The 17,482-nt window shown below is 49.5% G+C and overlaps 1 protein-coding gene across 5 annotated transcripts in view; it reads right to left on the reverse strand.

Annotated features, from left to right (window-relative positions):
• The window catches only part of PPP2R4 (protein phosphatase 2A activator, regulatory subunit 4), a 50,553-nt gene that overhangs the window by 14,190 nt on the left and 18,881 nt on the right, over positions 1-17,482 (reverse strand). For 2 of the 5 annotated variants that reach the window (XM_011931238.1, XM_011931240.1), the window contains 5 exons: positions 15,794-15,891; positions 13,467-13,553; positions 6,800-6,925; positions 4,022-4,139; positions 909-1,008 (listed from right to left, as the gene is read on the reverse strand). In XM_011931238.1, coding sequence (XP_011786628.1) covers positions 909-1,008; positions 4,022-4,139; positions 6,800-6,925; positions 13,467-13,553; positions 15,794-15,891 — 529 coding nt within the window. Of the gene's footprint in view, positions 1-908; positions 1,009-4,021; positions 4,140-6,799; positions 6,926-7,835; positions 7,941-13,466; positions 13,554-15,793; positions 15,892-17,482 lie in introns of all 5 variants that reach the window. The other 3 variants (XM_011931237.1, XM_011931239.1, XM_011931241.1) reach the window with 3 other exon arrangements.

Consider the following 17,482-nt stretch of genomic DNA (forward strand, 5'->3'; position numbering starts at 1 on the left):
AAAAAAAAAAAAAGAATTAATGAGTTATACATAAAGTGCTTAGAATTCTTCCTCCACATGGTCAACACCGTGTGGGCACTGGCAGATATTATGTGACAATTCTTTTTTTTTGAGACAGAGTCTCACTCTGTCACCCAGTCTGGAGTACAGTGGCATGATCTCAGCTCACTGCAACCTACGCCTCCTGGGTTCAAGCAATTCTCCTGCCTCAGCCTTCTGAGTAGCTGGAATTATAGGCCAGTGCCACCATACACAGCTGATTCTTGTATTTTTAGTAGAGACGGGGTTTAACCATGTTGGTCGAACACCTGACCTTGTGATTCGCCTGCCTGGGCCTCCCAAAGTGCTGGGATTACAAGGCGTGAGCCACCGCGCCTGGCCTACGTGACAATTCTTTTTTTTTTTTTTTTTGAGACGGAGTCTCGCTCTGTCGCCCAGGCTGGAGTGCAGTGGCCGGATCTCAGCTCACTGCAAGCTCCGCCTCCCGGGTTCACGCCATTCTCCTGCCTCAGCCTCCCGAGTAGCTGGGACTACAGGCGCCCGCCACCTCGCCCGGCTAGTTTTTTGTATTTTTTAGTAGAGACGGGGTTTCACCTTGTTAGCCAGGATGGTCTCGCTCTCCTGACCTCGTGATCCGCCCGTCTCGGCCTCCCAAAGTGCTGGGATTACAGGCTTGAGCCACCGCGCCCGGCCGTAACAATTCTTTCACTTGTTTTTACTTGGAGGTTAATTTGAACCTGTTGGAAAAAAGCCTTGGGCACTCTATCCACAGCCACAGCTTGATTAAGACAGGACAAGAGAACCATGAACCACTCAGGAGAACCCTACAGCACCCCATTTCCCAGTCTGAGGAGGAAAGAGATGGCCCCTCACGCCCCCTCCTCCAACCCTCCTGTCCTTTCTCTCACCGATTGAACACCTTGAAGACAATAGCTATTTGGTCATCCACCCGGAGCACCCCAATCTTGCAGAGACAGCAGAGGAAAGCAGCAAAGGCTGCCTCATGCCCTGGAGGAGAAAAAACAACCAACATTGACAGTCATCCAGGTAAAGGACTGGGATTGTTTTATTCTCCCAGAGTCCAAATCGCTGATAAGTGCCCCTCTGAGGTAGGTGGTCAACATGGAGACAATGAGACCTCTTCCCCATTCAGAAAGATGTGCTAGGTCCTTTCCTTTCAAGAACTATAATACTGGCCGGGCATGGTGGCTTATGCCTGTAATCCCAGCACTTCAGGAGGCTGAGGCAGGCAGACTGCTTGAGCTCAGGAGTTCGAGATTAGCCTGGCCAACATGGCAAAACTCTGTCTCTACAAAAAATACAAAAATTAGCCAGACATGGTGGCATGTGCCTGTGGTCCCAACTACTCAGGAGGCTGAGATGGAGGATCACCTGAGCCCAGGAGGTTGAGGCTGCAGTGAGCCATGATAAGGCCACTGCACTCCAGCCTGGGCAACAAAGTGAGACTGTCTCAAAAAAAAAAGAAAAGAAAAAAAAGAACTACCAGTACTATAATTCTACTCCTAAAAGACCCGGGCTGGACATTTACATTTCATCATGTAGGTTTCACTCACTGAGCAGTTCCACCATATTTACTGAGCACCTACTATGTAAGCAGTCACCATCCATGTTACACACTAGGAGACAGTGACAAGTAAGTCCCTGCCCTCAAAAAGTTTATGATCTATCAGGGACAACAGACATTATAAATATACAGTCACTACCATGATTCCAGCTCTGAAGGAGAAAGACAGGGTGCTAACTGGAGGATATCACAGGAGGACCCTGACATAAGGGTTCAAGGTTTCCCCTAAGGAAGTAACATCTAATCTGAAATCTGAAAGATGTGAGTTGGCAAGGCAAAGGGAGTGAGGGAAGCAAGAAATGCATTCTAGCCAGAAGGAATAGCATGTGCATAGGCCTTCAGGCAAGAAAAAGCTTGATCTGTTTGAGGAACCCTAAGGCGGCCAGTATGTCCAAGGCAGTGAGAGCAAGGGAGAACGTGTGATGACAGGAGGCTATAGGTCACATGGGCCTTGTGGCCATCAGAAAGAACTCAGACTTTACCCTAAGAGCCATAGGGAGTCACTGCAGGCTTCTAAGCAGGGAACACATGATCAGATTACAGGGTGAAAAAGCACTCTCCTTCCTTTCCCAGTCATATCAAACAGCAACGGTCTGCACTATAGGAACTACTCACTGGACTGTGATTGAATCCCATTGTTCACAGTGTCACACAAAACCTATCTGGAGGGAGGGGAGAAGAGAATGTGTCAGAGAATACTTCTGCCCTGTCTCTGGAGGACAAAGACCCCTCCAGGGCCTGGAAGCTTGTGAGCTCAGTTTCCTTCCCCTGCCACAGTTTTCAATTATGACCAGCCATGGCCCAGGCTCCCATTGTTCACGGGTTCGAATGCAGCTCGGGCACCAACCCCTGCTGACGTGGCCAGTCTTCCCTCTTTGATCTTTTCCCTGCTGGTCTTAGTCAAAGCCCCACCCAGTCCAAGAGGGCCCTTCTCCAGGGCCTGCCTCTGTGGCTGGGGCTCTCTCTTGTGGATCACATTCCCCAGACAAGGGGAGGGCTGAGCAGTGCTCCCATTTGCCTGCTTCAGGGAAGAAGGAAAGGTGGGCCCTTACCAAAGCAGAGGTCCTCCTTAGCTACACAAGCCATGCCCTGACCTAGAGAACACCTCCCTTTTATATTTTTGAGAGATGGGGTCTCAGCATGGTGGCTCACACCTATAATCCAAGCACTTTGGGAGGCTGAGGTGGGAGAACAGCTTGAGCTCAGGAGTTCAAGACCAGTCTGGGCAACATGGCAAAACCCCTTCTCTATAAAAACTACAAAACAATCGGCCGGGCACAGTGGCTCACGCCTGTAATCCCAGTCCCAGCACTTTGGGAGGCCAAGGTGGGTGGAGAAGTAACCTCACCAGAGGTCAGGAGTTCGAGACCACCCTGGCCAACATGGTGAAACCCTGTCTCTACTAAAAACACTAAAATTAGCCAGGTGTGGTGGCGTGTGCCTGTAGTCCCGGCAGAAGAATCACTTGAAGCCAGGAAGTGGAGGTTGCAAGTGAGCCAAGATCGTGCCACTGCACTCCAGCCTGGACAACACAGTGAGACTCTGTCTCAAAAAAATAAATAAATAAATTGCCAGGCTGGTGGTACACACCTGTAGTCCCAGGTACTGGGGAGTGGGGAGATGCAGAGGCGGGAGGATCACTTGGGCCCAGGAGGTCAAGGCTGCAGTGGGCCAAGATCACATCACTGTACTGCAGCCTGGGTGACAAAGCAAGACCCTGTCTCAAAAAATGTATATATAAATAAAAATGACTTAAAATAAATTTTTAAAAAAGAGATGGAGTCTCACTACATTGTCTAGGCTGGTCTTAAACTCCTGAGCTCGGGCAATCCTCCCCCTCGGCCTCCCAAAGTGCTGGGATTACAGGCGCGCACCACAGCACCTGTCCACACTTCCCTTTTAAGGTGCCCACACGCTCCCTCTCCTCAAAGTCCAAGTCTGCTTGGCTTACATGGACCACAGAACCAAAGAGCTCAAGAGCACAGAGAATGTGGCTAAGAGACAAGGGGTGCAAGGGAGAGGGTGTACCATGACACCACAAAGGCCACCAAGAAGCGTTCCCATTTCTCAAAGCTTCAGTAAGCTGCTGCCTTGACATACAGTAAGTGCTCAATTAATAATTATTATTTTGGTGATGATGAGTTGCTCAGAGACCATTTTCACAAGAACAGAAAGCAGCGCTGCATGAGCACCATGCACAGGGCATCAGCTCCCCCTGGTGGACTACAGCAGAGCCACAGCATCTGGGCCTCCCTGCATGCCTACGCCCTCCCTGCCCATGAAACCACCCTGCACCCCAGCTGGCCCCAATAGGCTGCAGGTGCTTGGCAAATTCTTGATTGCTCTTGCTTGCTAAGAGGGCCCCAAGACCACCTGAAGCCCAAAAAAGAAAGCAGTGAAGCTAGATAAGTACAGAGCCCCACAAGCAGCAGATACCTGTGCCGTAGTCAATGCGCGTGGAGTTCCCCACTGACTCCTTTAGGTAAACAGCCACCTCAGGCACAGCAGCTGCCAGATGGGTGGGGACCACTGTGGCCACCAAGTTTTCTGCTTCCTGGTAACACAAGAGACACAAAGTGGTGGCAGCACATTAAGCAGCATCCCAGTGGGCAGGTGCCCAGGGGCAGCACCTGACTGGGGGCCCACGCTGCCATGCCAGGCCAGCCTGGTTCCCTGTTCTGATGGGCCACAGAAGGAAGGGGAGGGACAGCATTTATTATTCTACAGCAGAAGACTACCCAGGCAGCTTATCATCGACTGATTCTTCCAGGGCACAGGGGTCTAGGGGCAAGACAGGAGGAATCTGGAAAAAAGCCTGACCCCTCCCACGTGGTAAATCACTGGAGCCCCACAGAGACTCTAGTAGGTCAATGCTATGATTCCCACACAGGCCACCTTCCTAAGAGTTTGTGTCATGTGCCATTGAAAGACATGCAGAAGAATGTTCACAGCAGCATTGTTTAGAGTAGCCAAAAGGTGGAAGGAAATGCAATGGAAATGTCCATCAACAGTGAAATGAATAAATTGTGGTATAGTCATACAATAGAACACTACACAGCAAAGAAGAAGACTTACAGCTAGACATGAAAACATGGATGAATCTCAGACATGACATCGAGCAAAAGAAGCCAGAGAGTTATACGAAGTTCAGAAACATGGAAAAAAATCAATTTATGGAATAGAAATCAGAATAATCTGAGCAATAACAATTGGGAAGAGGAGCACTCCAGCTAGAATGTTCTATTGCTTCACGTGAGTGGTGAATCCATGGGTAAAAAACTTGGCATGAGTAAGCTGTACAGCTATAATTTGTCAGCTTTAATACATAACTTAAGGTTGGGCGCAGTGGCTTACACCTGTAATCCCAACACTTTAGGAGGCCAAGGTGGGCAGATCACCTGAGGCCAGGATTTCGAGACCAGCCTGGCCAACATGATGAAACCCCATCTCTACTAAAAATACAAAAATTAGCCAGGGACTACAGCTGGCACATGCTGTAGTCCCAGCAACTTGGGAGTGTTAGGCAGGAGGATTGCTTGAGCCCAGCAGGTCAAGGCTGCAGGGAGCTGCACTCCAGCCTGAGCAACAGAAAAGAAAAAAAAAAAAGACCATGTACCATCTTAAGAGTCCAGAGGTTGGCCGGGCGCGGTGGCTCAAGCCTGTAATCCCAGCACTTTGGGAGGCCGAGACGGGCGGATCACGAGGTCAGGAGATCGAGACCATCCTGGCTAACACAGTGAAACCCCGTCTCTACTAAAAAAAAAAATACAATAAACTAGCCGGGCGACGTGGCGGGCGCCTGTAGTCCCAGCTACTTGGGAGGCTGAGGCAGGAGAATGGCGTGAACCCGGGAGGCGGAGCTTGCAGTGAGCTGAGATCCGGCCACTGCACTCCAGCCTGGGCGACAGAGCGAGACTCCGTCTCAAAAAAAAAAAGAGTCCAGAGGCAGGCCCGGGCCTCTCTTGGGAACAGCACTTCACTGGGTCCTGAGTCCTCCCCTCTGCTCTATGTGAAAATATTGGGCCAGAGCAATTAGGACCCAAATTTCCTTAAGCTCAGTTATAGACAACTGGCATGAGAATCTCCTGGAAAGCTGGTGAAAATCCAGATTCCCAGTCCCTACCCAGACCTGTAGACTCTGCTTTTCTAGACAGGGTCTGAGATCCTTCATTTTTATTTTATTTTTGTTTGCTTTGAACAGGTAACGCCTTCATAAGATTCAAAAATAAAAACATCAGTAGGGGATCAGTTCAATAGACTAGTCCATCTACACCATGGAGTATGCAGCTAGCATTCCAAGTGGGTGTGCAATGGCTCCATAGCTCAGTGCATCCTCAAACTCCAGAGCTCAAATCATTCTCCTGCTTCAGCCACCTAAGTAGCTGAAACCAAAGGCATGCACCACCATTTCTTATTTTTTGCAGAAACGGGGTTTTGCTATGTTGCCTAGCCTACTCACAAACTCCTGGGCTCTAGTGATCCTCCCACCTTAACCTCCCCGAATTCTGAGATTACATGCATAAGCCACCATGCCCAGCTATTAAAAAAATTCCTTTTTGGGGCCAGGCACGGTGGCTCACGCCTGTAATCCCAGCACTTTGGGAGGCCAAGACAGGCGGATCATGAGGTCAGGAGATCGAGACCATCCTGGTTAATACGGTGAAACCCTGTCTCTACTAAAAATACAAAAAATTAGCCAGGCGTGGTGGCGGGCGCCTGTAGTCCCAGCTGCTCAGGAGGCTGAGGCAGGAGAATGGCGTGAACCTGGGAGGCGGAGCTTACAGTGAGCTGAGATCACACCACTGCACTCCAGCCTGGGCGACAGAGCAAGACTCCGTCTTGGCCGGGCGGGGGAGAAAAAAAATTCCTTTTCATAGCTGCACAGTACTCCATGATGTGGATGGACTAATTTATTTAAATGATCCCCTACATATGGATACTTGGAACATTTCCAATTTGCCATAATACAGATAGTGACTTAATAAACAGCCTTGTAGTGCAGAGGGCTGTATATGCATAGTCGTGTTTCCCAGAAGATGACCAAGCAGAGCATAAACTCATTTGTAATTCTGCTAAGTGAAATTGCCATTTTAACAAACTGTCTAAGATTTGTATATGCCTAGAAGCGCTATACAATGCAGGCGCTTTCCCAACTGGTGCCAGAACCACCCTCACTGCCAGCCCAGTCCCTGGCCTGTCCTGTGGCAGCCTCACCTCATCAAGTTTGGCATACCAGGTCCTGTATGCCTTATTCCCAAACCGAGAGGGCTGGTCCACTGGAGGAGTCTCATCAATCCACCTGTCCAGCGTGTTGAGAAGAGCAACTAGTTTCTCAATGGCCTGTGGAGGCAAAATAGAGGGGTCCAAGCCACAGTGACAAGTGGCTCCCGCTTAGCCACAGTCCACTGCTGCCAGACAATGACCGACCCCTTGGCATAGCCCCTGCTGGCCACCCTCCCTCATCCCTCTTTCTTCCCCACTGTCCTGAATATGAAGAAGGGTCAGGGGAGCACGATGGGATTTCCAGAGAGGGAAGCACACTAGGCTGATGGGACAGGGACGGGGTGGCTTTAGCACCTGGTTTCTGTAGGCAGCCTACCCATGGGCTGCCACTATAGATAAGCAAACTCCAGCCCTGACATCTTTTTAAAAAGACTTTATGGAAGCCTTTTGTTCAGTATGCAATACATACCCATCATAAAAAATAGAAATATAAACAGAAGAAAATGAAAATAACCAGTAATCCTGCCACCCAGAAATACACTAAACTTTTATTTTTTTTGAGACGGAGTTTCGCTCTTGTTGCCCAGGCTGGAGGGCAGTGGCGCAATCTCGGCTCACTGTAACCTCTGCCTCCCAGGTTCAAGCAATTCTCCTGCCTCAGCCTCCCAAGTAGCTGGGATTACAGGCACACGCCACCACGCCCAGCTAATTTTTGTATTTCTAGTAGAGACAGGGTTTCTCCATGTTGGTCAGGCTGGTCTCAAACTCCTGACCTCAAGTGATCCACCTGCATCAGCCTCCCAAAGTTCTGGGATTACAGGCGTGAGCCACCACGCCCGGCCTACACTAAACATTTTAATATACCCTTCTATGTTATCTTCTTATAGTGTTTTATATTGTTTAGCATGGTGGGTCTGGATTCAAACCACAGCTAAAACACCATTTAGTTGCTGTGAGACCTTGAGCAAGTGACTAACTCTGAGCCTCTCAGTTTCTTCATCTAAAGAATGGGGCTGATGATAAATACCTCGTAAGGTGCATAGCGCCCGGTACGGGGTAACGGAATACATCCATCACAGGACACATTCTGCTTTGCAGCCTGCTCCTTTTCCTCATGAACCTCATTCCACATCTACATATAAACATAATCTTATGACAACCTTTACTAAGTGAATAATATTTCATCATGCCACTGCATTATAATTAATTTAACTAATTCCTCACTGTTAAATGTTTGGGTTATTTCCACCTGTTTCACTATCTATTTCATACACAATGCTATGGTAAATCAGTTGGCAACTCAAATCTTTGTGGAAATGCCATCATGTGCAATGCTTTGTAGGGTGGCAGAGTTTGAGAGCCCATCCCCTTACGTCTTTCCCACAGAAGACAGGGACCAAGAAGTAGAATCGGAGTCAGAGGTGCGGGCAGCATTGGCACATAAAATGTTACTCAATGAAGAAATCAGGTGGCTGTCTATCCAACCCGAAGGTCAATTAGAAGGTGCTCCTTCCAGGCTGGCTTGTAGAAAAAGGCCAGCACCAGGGCTGGTGGAAAATACAATGCAGAGGCTATCTGCAGCCAGTCAGTCCTGGGAAGAGTCCTTGCCAGGAAGTGGATCTTGCCTGTGTCTATGGAAACAAATGGTATAAGAAGAAACTTACAGGAAATCCTGGCACTGGGTAGGAACTAGCAGGGTGATGCCCACGTGAGAAGTTACGCCTGGGAGGACAAGGCAGACCAGGCCTGCCAGGTGCAAAGACTCAGCCAAGAGCTATGTATGTACTTGGGGAGAGGCAGGCTTAAGCTAATGAAACTCAGGCTGGCCATGCCCCCAGCTGCATATGTGAAACCGGCCCCGAATGCTGCTCTCTCTCATCTCCCCTTTATCTAGGCTTGGGGCATGGAAGGACAGGAAAAGTAGCCTGTAAGAGGAGAAATTTCCCTTTACACCTGGCTAAAGCAGAGGGCCAGGATGGCATAAAGCTGCCTTGCTGAAATGTGAGAGCACTGTCAGAGCCTGGCTTTGTGAAGAACCAGGAATGGCTGATAAGCACAGGTCAGACCTAACCCATGCAGCAATGGGGGCTTACAATGGATGGCACAGTTATGTTGGCCCCAGGAAGCACCAGTCAGCCCCAGATGCCCCAGGGATCTCAGTCTTAGGCAAGGCACTGAAGGGGACAGAGATGGCAGAGGTCACAGGAGCCAGGCCCCAGCTGCTAGCTCAGCTGGGCCAATGAATAATTCAAAGGCTCCCAGCTCCTCTTCAGGAGAGGGCTTTTTGAATGTAGGGGCTGCCTCTATTGTTTGTTGTGTTGGGAGAGAAGGGCTGGAAGAAAGGGCACTGGGGCTGAAACCCCTTTGAGGCACAAAGAACAACTCCAGCTCTCCCATTCTCCCTAGGCCAGTGCTTCCTTTTTGGATTTCAGGGACCAGTAAAATCTTCCCTAAAATTGTACTGTCCATTTTTTAATTTTGCCCCCTTGTAGGTTTTAAAAAAGCAAACAGAACAACAACAACAAAAGTAAACCTCCTATCACATTTATTTTGCAAAAATCAAAAATGTTAACCCCCATAAGTGGAGGACAGGCATCATTTAAAGTAAGAGCTAGCTGGCCAGGTGCAGCGGCTCACGTCTGTAATCCCAGCACTTCGGGAGGCCAAGACAGGCAGATCACCTGAGGTCGGGAGTTCGAGACCAGCCTGATTAACATGGAGAAATCCCATCTCTACTAAAAATACAAAATTAGTCGGACATGGTGGCACATGCCTGTAATTCCAGCTAGTCAGGAGGCTGAGGCAGAATAATCATTTGAACCCAGGAGGCGGAGGTTGTAGTGAGCCGAGATCGCACCATTGCACTCCAGCCTGGGTTGGAACAAGACTCCATCTCAAAAATAAAAATAAAAATAAATAAATAATAAAAAATAAAAGCTAGCTTTTTTTTTTTTTTCTTTTTGAGGCGGAGTCTCGGAGTCTCGCACTGTCGTCTAGGCTGGAGTGCAGTGGCACCATCTTGGATCACTGCAACCTTCGCCTCCCGGGTTTCAAGGGATTCTCCTGACTCAGCCTCCCAAGTAGCTGGGATTACAGGTGCCTGCCACCACGCCCAGCTAATTTTTTGTATCTTTAGTAGAGACGGGGTTCCACCATGTTGGCCAGGCTGGTCTTGAACTCCTGACCTTGTGATTCACCCGCCTCGGCCTCCCAAGGTGCTGGGATGACAGGCATGAGCCACCGTGCCCAGCCAAGAGCTAGCTTTCTATGCAACAACACTATTGAAAATTAGAACTCAGGCCGGGCGCGGTGGCTCAAGCCTGTAATCCCAGCACTTTGGGAGGCTGAGACAGGCGGATCACGAGGTCAGGAGATCGAGACCATCCTGGCGAACACGGTGAAACCCCGCCTCTACTAAAAAATACAAAAAGCTAGCCGGGCAAGGTGGCTGGCGCCTGTAGTCCCAGCTACTCGGGAGGCTGAGGCAGCAGAATGGCGTAAACCCAGGAGGCGGAGCTTGCAGTGAGCTGAGATCCGGCCACTGCACTCCAGTCTGGGTGACAGAGCGAGACTCTGTCTCAAAAAAAAAAAAAAAAAGAAAATTAGAACTCACTAATGCCTAATGGTAATAATAGCTAATAACAATCCAAGTATTTATTTAGTATGTGTTAGGCACTATGCAAAAGACAACCCCTACTCATGGGATCTCAGTGAATCTTCCCCAAAGGGCCATGAGTTGTCTGCTGACTCTTACCACTCTACAGATGAGGAAACAGAGGGTCAAAAATGACAAAGTCATTGGTTCACAAGTGATGAAACTAGCCAGCCTGACTCCAGAACCCAAGCGTGTAACTACACTGCAATCCTGCCAAAGCACAGTCTTTAAGCTAAGACAATACCTGGGCCGGGCGCAGCAGCTCGTCTGTAATCCCAGCAGTTTGTGAGGCAAAGGCAGGTGAATCACAGGTAGGTAGGGAGTTTGAGACCAGCCTGGCCAACATGGTGAAACCCCATCTCTACTAAAAATACAAAAATTAGCCGGGTGTGATGGTGGGCGCCTGTAATCCCAGCTACTCAGGAGGCTGAGGCAGGAGAATCGCCTGAGCCTGGGAGGTGGAGGCTGCAGTGAGCCAAGATCATGCCATTGCATTCCAGTCTGGGCGACAAGAAAAAACTCAAAAAAAAAAAAAAAAAGACAATACCTGGTTGTTGTGGATGGCTACCATCAAAATCACGGGCAATTACGGGACTTGGCAGTTAAGGATTTGCTGAGGTAATTACAAACTTCCCCTTTAATTAGCCTTCCTCCACGACATTCCTGGCCCACTGAGTACAGCTGAGCATCCCTTACCACAGGCTCCAGGAGGAACCTCCTCTTTCCCCAGCCATCCTGCACCCAGACCCTCAGTTCCAGAGCACTGAGTGAGCCCAAAAGGAACCCAAAAAGCCACTAATGGGCCTGGCTCCCAAGGGAAGGCTGTCTACCAGAAGCACAGGCCTGGTTCTCCTGAAATGAACAGAACAGGACCTCAGTCACCCTATAGCCAGACAGGCCCAGCAGTAGGCAGCTCTGCCAGGGGCTGGGTATAAGGGTGAAGCACGCAATGTTAATCTTGGGGCAGGTGGAGAAACTGGGCCAGGGCAGGGCCACACCTTACCCAACAGGCCCAAGGCTGTGGCTAGAGAGCTGGGTAGGCCAAAGTACTGAGAGAGGACTTTCAGGCCCTGGTGTCTGAGATAAGAGACTCAAGGTGGCTCTGGGCCAACTGGGACATGAACCCAAGAGGCTCCTGGAGGCCTAGGTCTTAGCCCTGGGAGACAGCATCCAGAAAAAGCAGCCAGTAAGGCCACACCTTCCAATCAGTATCTGCCTCCCCTCAGCTCTTGCCCTCTGCTACACAAACAAAACCATCTCTGAAACAACATCCATCCAGAAAGCACCCACCAGGCAGTGTGAACCCAAATGCAAAAAAATGCATGTGCCCTTTGACTCCACATTTCCGCATCTAAGAATGAATCCTTCGGAAACAAGGCCCACAGATCTATGGGCAGGGATGCAACGATATGCGAGGAGCAATGTTTACCGAGATAATCTAAAAGTCTGAAGATGTGGACTGTTTAAATAAATGAGGGGCCAAGTTTGATGGCTCACATCTGTCACCCCAGCACTTTGGGAGACCATGGCAGGAGGATTTCTTGAGCTCAGGAGTTCGAGACCAGCCTGGGCAACATGGCGAGACCCTGTCTCTATATTTAAAAAAAAATTTAAAAAAATAAAACAAATAAATAAGGGCACAGCTCACTGCAGGAGAAGAGGAGCTCTTGCTTTCCTGGGTGTCCACTGTCAGTAGGGGCTGCCCTGGAAGCTGGGTATGAGAAACACAGGGACAGATCAGCTCTGCTGTGAATGTCTAACACATGTCTATTACTGATCTCACAGGGACAGATCAGCTCTGCTGTGAATGTCTAACACATGTCTATTACTGACCTCACAGGGACAGATCAGCTCTGCTGTGAATGTCTAACACATGTCTATTACTGACCTCACAGGGACAGATCAGCTCTGCTGTGAATGTCTAACACATGTCTATTACTGACCTCTCCAGTGAGCACATTTACTGTTTTGTAATCTGTTTTAATTTCAAAACTTATATAAAAACAGCAGGCCAGGTGCAGTGGCTCACGCCTGTAATCCCAGCACTTTGGGAGGCTGAGGCAGGCAGATCACCTGAGGTCAGGAGTTTGAGACCAGTCTGACCAACATAGAGAAACCCCACCTCTACTAAAAATTCAAAATTAGCCAGGTGTGGTGGTGCACACCTGTAATCCCTGCTGCTCAGGAGACTGAGGCAGGAGAATCACTTGAACCCGGAGGCAGAGGTTGCGGTGAGCCGAGATTGCGCCACTGCACTCCAGCCTGGGCAACAAGAGTGAAACTACGTCTCAAAAAAAAAAAATTTGGCAAAAATACTAACTATGAAACAGCATGTTTACCTTGATCTCAATTTTATAAATATCCACCTATTCACAGATTTTTAAAATTACAAATATAGACATGAAAATGTGAAGTGCACATGTATTTGGGCAATCTTATTTTCTGCACTGGCCCGGTGGTGGGCACTGAGCCCACGAGACTCTGAAGCTATTTTTTTTTGAGACAGAGTCTCGCTCTGTTGCCCAGGTTGGAGTGCAGTGGCGCAATCTCGGCTCACTGCAAGCTCCACCTCCTGGGTTCACACCATTCTCCTGCCTCAGCCTCCCGAGTAGATGGGACTACAGGCGCCCGCCACCACGCCCGGCTAATTTTTTGTATTTTTTTTTTTTTAGATGGAGTCTCTCTCTTTTGCCCAGGCTGGAGTGCAGTGGCGCAATCTCGGCTCACTACAAGCTCCACCTCCTGGGTTCAGGCCATTCTCCTGCCTCAGCCTCCCGAGTAGCTGGGACTACAGGCGCCCACCACCAGGCCCGGTTAATTTTTTTGTATTTTTAATAGAGATGGGGTTTCACCGTGTTAGCCAGGATGGTCTCGATCGCCTGACCTCGTGATCTGCCCGCCTCAGCCTCCCAAAGTGCTGGGATTACAGGCGTGAGCCACCGCGCCCAGCGACTCTGGAGCTATTTTTGGAAAGGCTGCTACAGCAGCTCTTCCTGGGCCTACCTCGGAGACTTTGTACTCGAAGGTCAGTTTCTTCCCCTTCACACCTTCGTTGAGGGTAAGGATGAATCCGATGTAGTCAGCGTATGCCTACCAAACAGAGATGAGAATGGGAGAGGGGTGGCAGACCCTCCCTACCACCTGCCCCAAGCTCCACCAGGTTACCAAAGAGCTCTGAGTTTTCTTCTTCTCTTGAGCCTGACTCCCAACCCCACAGCAGGAGAAGTAGAAACATAATGCCAAATACCCGACCCTACCCTCCAGAAAAGCTGGCAAGACAGTGACCACAGCAACACGCTAATCTCCAGCCAGAACAAGTACTCACTATTGCTGCCAGCAGTTTCTTGACACAATAGACCTATAAGGTAGACACTGCTGTTGCCGTCTTACAGATGAGGAAACCAAGGGTCTTGCCCCCAGCAATCAGCCACCACAGGCAGGCCAGGCTGTCTAGTTGCAGTGCAGATGCCTGCTACAGACAGGTCTCCCCACACAACCATCCCCAGCTTTCAACCAGACACTCTCTTCCCTGCCGGGCTGCAGTTACACCCAACATAAGGATAAGAAAACACTGAGGGTCAGGTGTTGTGGCTCAAGTCTGTAATCCTAGCACTTTGGGAGGCTGAGGCAGGAGGATCACTTGAACCCAGGAGCTTGAGACCAGCCTGGGCAACATAGTGAGACCCCATTTCTCCAAAAAATTAAAAGGTTTGCCAGGCATGGTGCCTGTGGTCCCAGCTACTCAGATGGCTGAGGTGGGAGGATTGCTTGAGCCCAAGAGGTGGAGGCTGCAGTGAGCTGTGATCATATCACTGAACTCCAGCCTGGGGGACAGAGTGAAACCCTGTCTCAAAAAAAAAAAAAAAGAAAAAAAACAGCATTGAGGTGCAGGCCCCTAGAGAGGCAGGTGCTGGGAACAAGTGACTCCTGTTTGGTTTTGCTTCTTCTTCATCCCTTTTTCCTCTCACTTTTTTTCTCCTTATCCAAGCTGGGGTGTCCACAGTAAGCCCTGAGACAAGGCCTGATATCTAGAAGGAAGTATTCCTATACCAAGATCTTCCTGCCAGCCATGGGATGACCCCCAGCAGGCCAGGCCTCTCCAGAGCAACTCTCCCAGGCCAGGGCAAGTCTGAGCCCCTGTCCTGACTGTAGCTACGCTGGAACACATGGATGAGAAGCAGCAAAGGAAGTGTCATATTTGGATTCAGACAAATAAGCAGGTTCTCAACTACAGCAATCTGGCTCAGAGAAGATCTGACAAGATCTGGAGACAATGCTAGTTGTGGCAGCTGGGGAAAGGAATGCTGCTGACATCTAGTGGGTAGAAGCCAGAGATATTACTAAACGTCCTACATGGCACAGGATGGCCCCCTACAATGAAGAATTATCTGCCCCCAAATGTCCATAGTGCTGACAATGAGAAACTCTGAGGTAAAGCAACCAAGATGATGAAAGCACTGAAACTATATCCTTTGAATCCCTAGGCTGAAGGGACTGTTGATCCTGGTGAAAGCTCAGAAAAGACATGATAACCATTTCCAAACACTGAGAGGGTAGGCTTGTGAAAAAGGAACCAGGCAGGCTTAGATGGCCCCAAGCCCCAGTGAGGACAAGGCAAAGAAGTCGTAGGGTGTGGGTCTCCTGGAAAATATGCCCAGCATGCGAAGACCCCTGTGCCCAGCCTTCTGTACCAGCAACACTCTCCAGCTCAGCTCACCAGGCCGGGGGCAGAAGCCTGACTAGAATTGGGCCAGAGGCCTTCCCTTAGAAATTGAAATTGGCTTTCTTTTGCTCAGTCTGTCTTTCCACAGCCTGTACCAGAAGCCTGGGAGGTACAAGTAGTTATCTTCTGCCCATGATTTCAGTTGAGCAGCAGAGAAAGTCAATCTGTGCCCAGTGCTCTGGGTCCCAGCTCCTAGGTATGTGCAGGCTTAGCTATCTCCCTGGCCAAAGTTTCCATGAGATAGCCTCTTCTCCCTTTGAGGCACTGGCTGCCACACTTGCTGTTACTTGCAGCCAAGAATCAAAGTGACTCGCTCCATCATTTCGAACACTCATGTTCGAACAATACAGCAACACTCAAGGGGCAATGGCTTATGAAAACCAGGAGCGGAACTCTCCTGGGCTACCCTGGCGCCAGCCTGATAAAGCATCTAGGGATGGGACAGCCAGCTCCCCTGTCACCTTTCTCCCTAGCTTCTGAAAACTCAGGCTCCAAGAGCAAGAAGGGCCAGGAACTCACCACCCGTCATGCCAGGAAAACCACTGTCTTTGAAAAGCCCAAGTTTCTCACTGCAGTTCCAACCCTAAAGTGCAGACACCACAGGTACCTGAGAACGCTTCCATTTGCCCATGTCTGGAACTGTGTGGATCTCCTTTTTTGGAATGATGAAGTTCTGAGTGGCTGGAGGGGCCTCCTCCGAAGAATCTTGAAAATGAAAAAAACAAATAGGTAAATAGAATCCTCCCCTATAACACACACACTCCTTCTCACCTTTTTTTTTGAGACAGAGTTTTGCTCTTGTTGCCCAGGCTGGGGTCCAGTGACATGATCTCGGCTCACAGCAACTTCCACCTCCAGGGTTCAAGCAATTCTCCTGCCTCAGTCTCCTGAGTAGCTGGGATTACAGGCATGCGCCACCACACCCAGCTAATTTTTTTTATTTACCTTTTTTTTTTTTTTTGAGACGGAATCTTGCTCTGTTGCCCAAGCTGGAGTGCAGTGGTGCGATCTTGGCTCACTGCAACCTCTGCCTCCCGGGTTCAAGTGATTCTCCTGCCTCAGCGTCCTGGGTAGCTGGGATTACAGATGTGCATCACCATGCCCAGCTAATTTTTGCATTTTTAGTAGAGATGGGGTTTCACCATGTTGGCCAGGTTGATCTCAAACTCCTGATCTCAGGTGATCCACCCACCTTGGCCTCCCAAAGAGTTGGGATTACAAGTGTGAGCCACCGCGTCTGGCCTCTCTCTCAATTTTAAACCAGGACTCCAATACCTGAGCCCTAGCATAAACCAGGCATATACTTCCAGGACAGAGTAATGGCTTGTTAAGCCAAACCCACCAGCCTCCTACCCTTCCTCACTCTGGGGAGGAAAAAGAAGGACAATATTGACAATCCCTTCAATAATCATGCCCTCCCTTCCCTCTCACCACCACAGCAGGACGGTTAGAGAAATAAAACCAAGTTGATGTTTCAGACATACACAGGCAATTCACAGAAGAAAAAAAACAGGCCAGGCGTGGTGGCTCATGCCTGTAATCCCAGCACTTTGGGAGGCCAAGGCAGGTCGATCACGAGGTCAGAAGATCGAGACCATCCTGGCTAACATGGTAAAACCCTGTCTCTACTAAAAAAATACAAAAAAAATTAGCCAGGCACGGTGGCCAGCGCCTGTGGTCCCAGTTACTAGGGAGGCTGAGGGAGGAGAATGGCGTGAACCCGGGAGGCGGAGCTTGCGGTGAGCCGAGATTGCGACACTGCACTTCAGCCTGGGCAACAGAGCAAGACTCCCTCTCAAAAAAAAAAAAAAATTAATTGCAATAAACAAATAAATTGCCAACTTCCTGAATAAGCACGGACACATAAATTATATGTGACTTCTCTTCCTGGATAAGGTTGGCAAATTAAAAATATCTGGCTAGGCGTGGTGGCTAGAACCTAATTCCAGCACTTTGGGAGGCCAAAGCAGGCAGATCACTTAAGGCCAGGAGTACAAGACCAGCCTGGCCAACTTGGCAAAACGCCATCTCTAAGAAAAAAAAATTTAAAAATTAGCTAGGTGTGGTTGTGCACCTGTAGTCCCAGCCACTTGGGAGGCTGAAGCAGGAGATCACCTGAGTCCAGGAGGTGGAGGCTGCAGTGAGCTGAGATCACACCACTGCACTCCAGCCTGGACGACAGAACGAGACTCTGTCCCAATAAAAACAAAACAAAACAAAGAAAAAGACATCTGGCCGGGCGGGTGGCTCAAGCCTATAATCCCAGCACTTTGGGAGGCCGAGACGGGCAGATCAC

This window comes from Colobus angolensis, unplaced genomic scaffold (assembly GCF_000951035.1).
Source record: "Colobus angolensis palliatus isolate OR3802 unplaced genomic scaffold, Cang.pa_1.0 Scaffold9, whole genome shotgun sequence".
NCBI lineage: Eukaryota > Metazoa > Chordata > Mammalia > Primates > Cercopithecidae > Colobus > Colobus angolensis.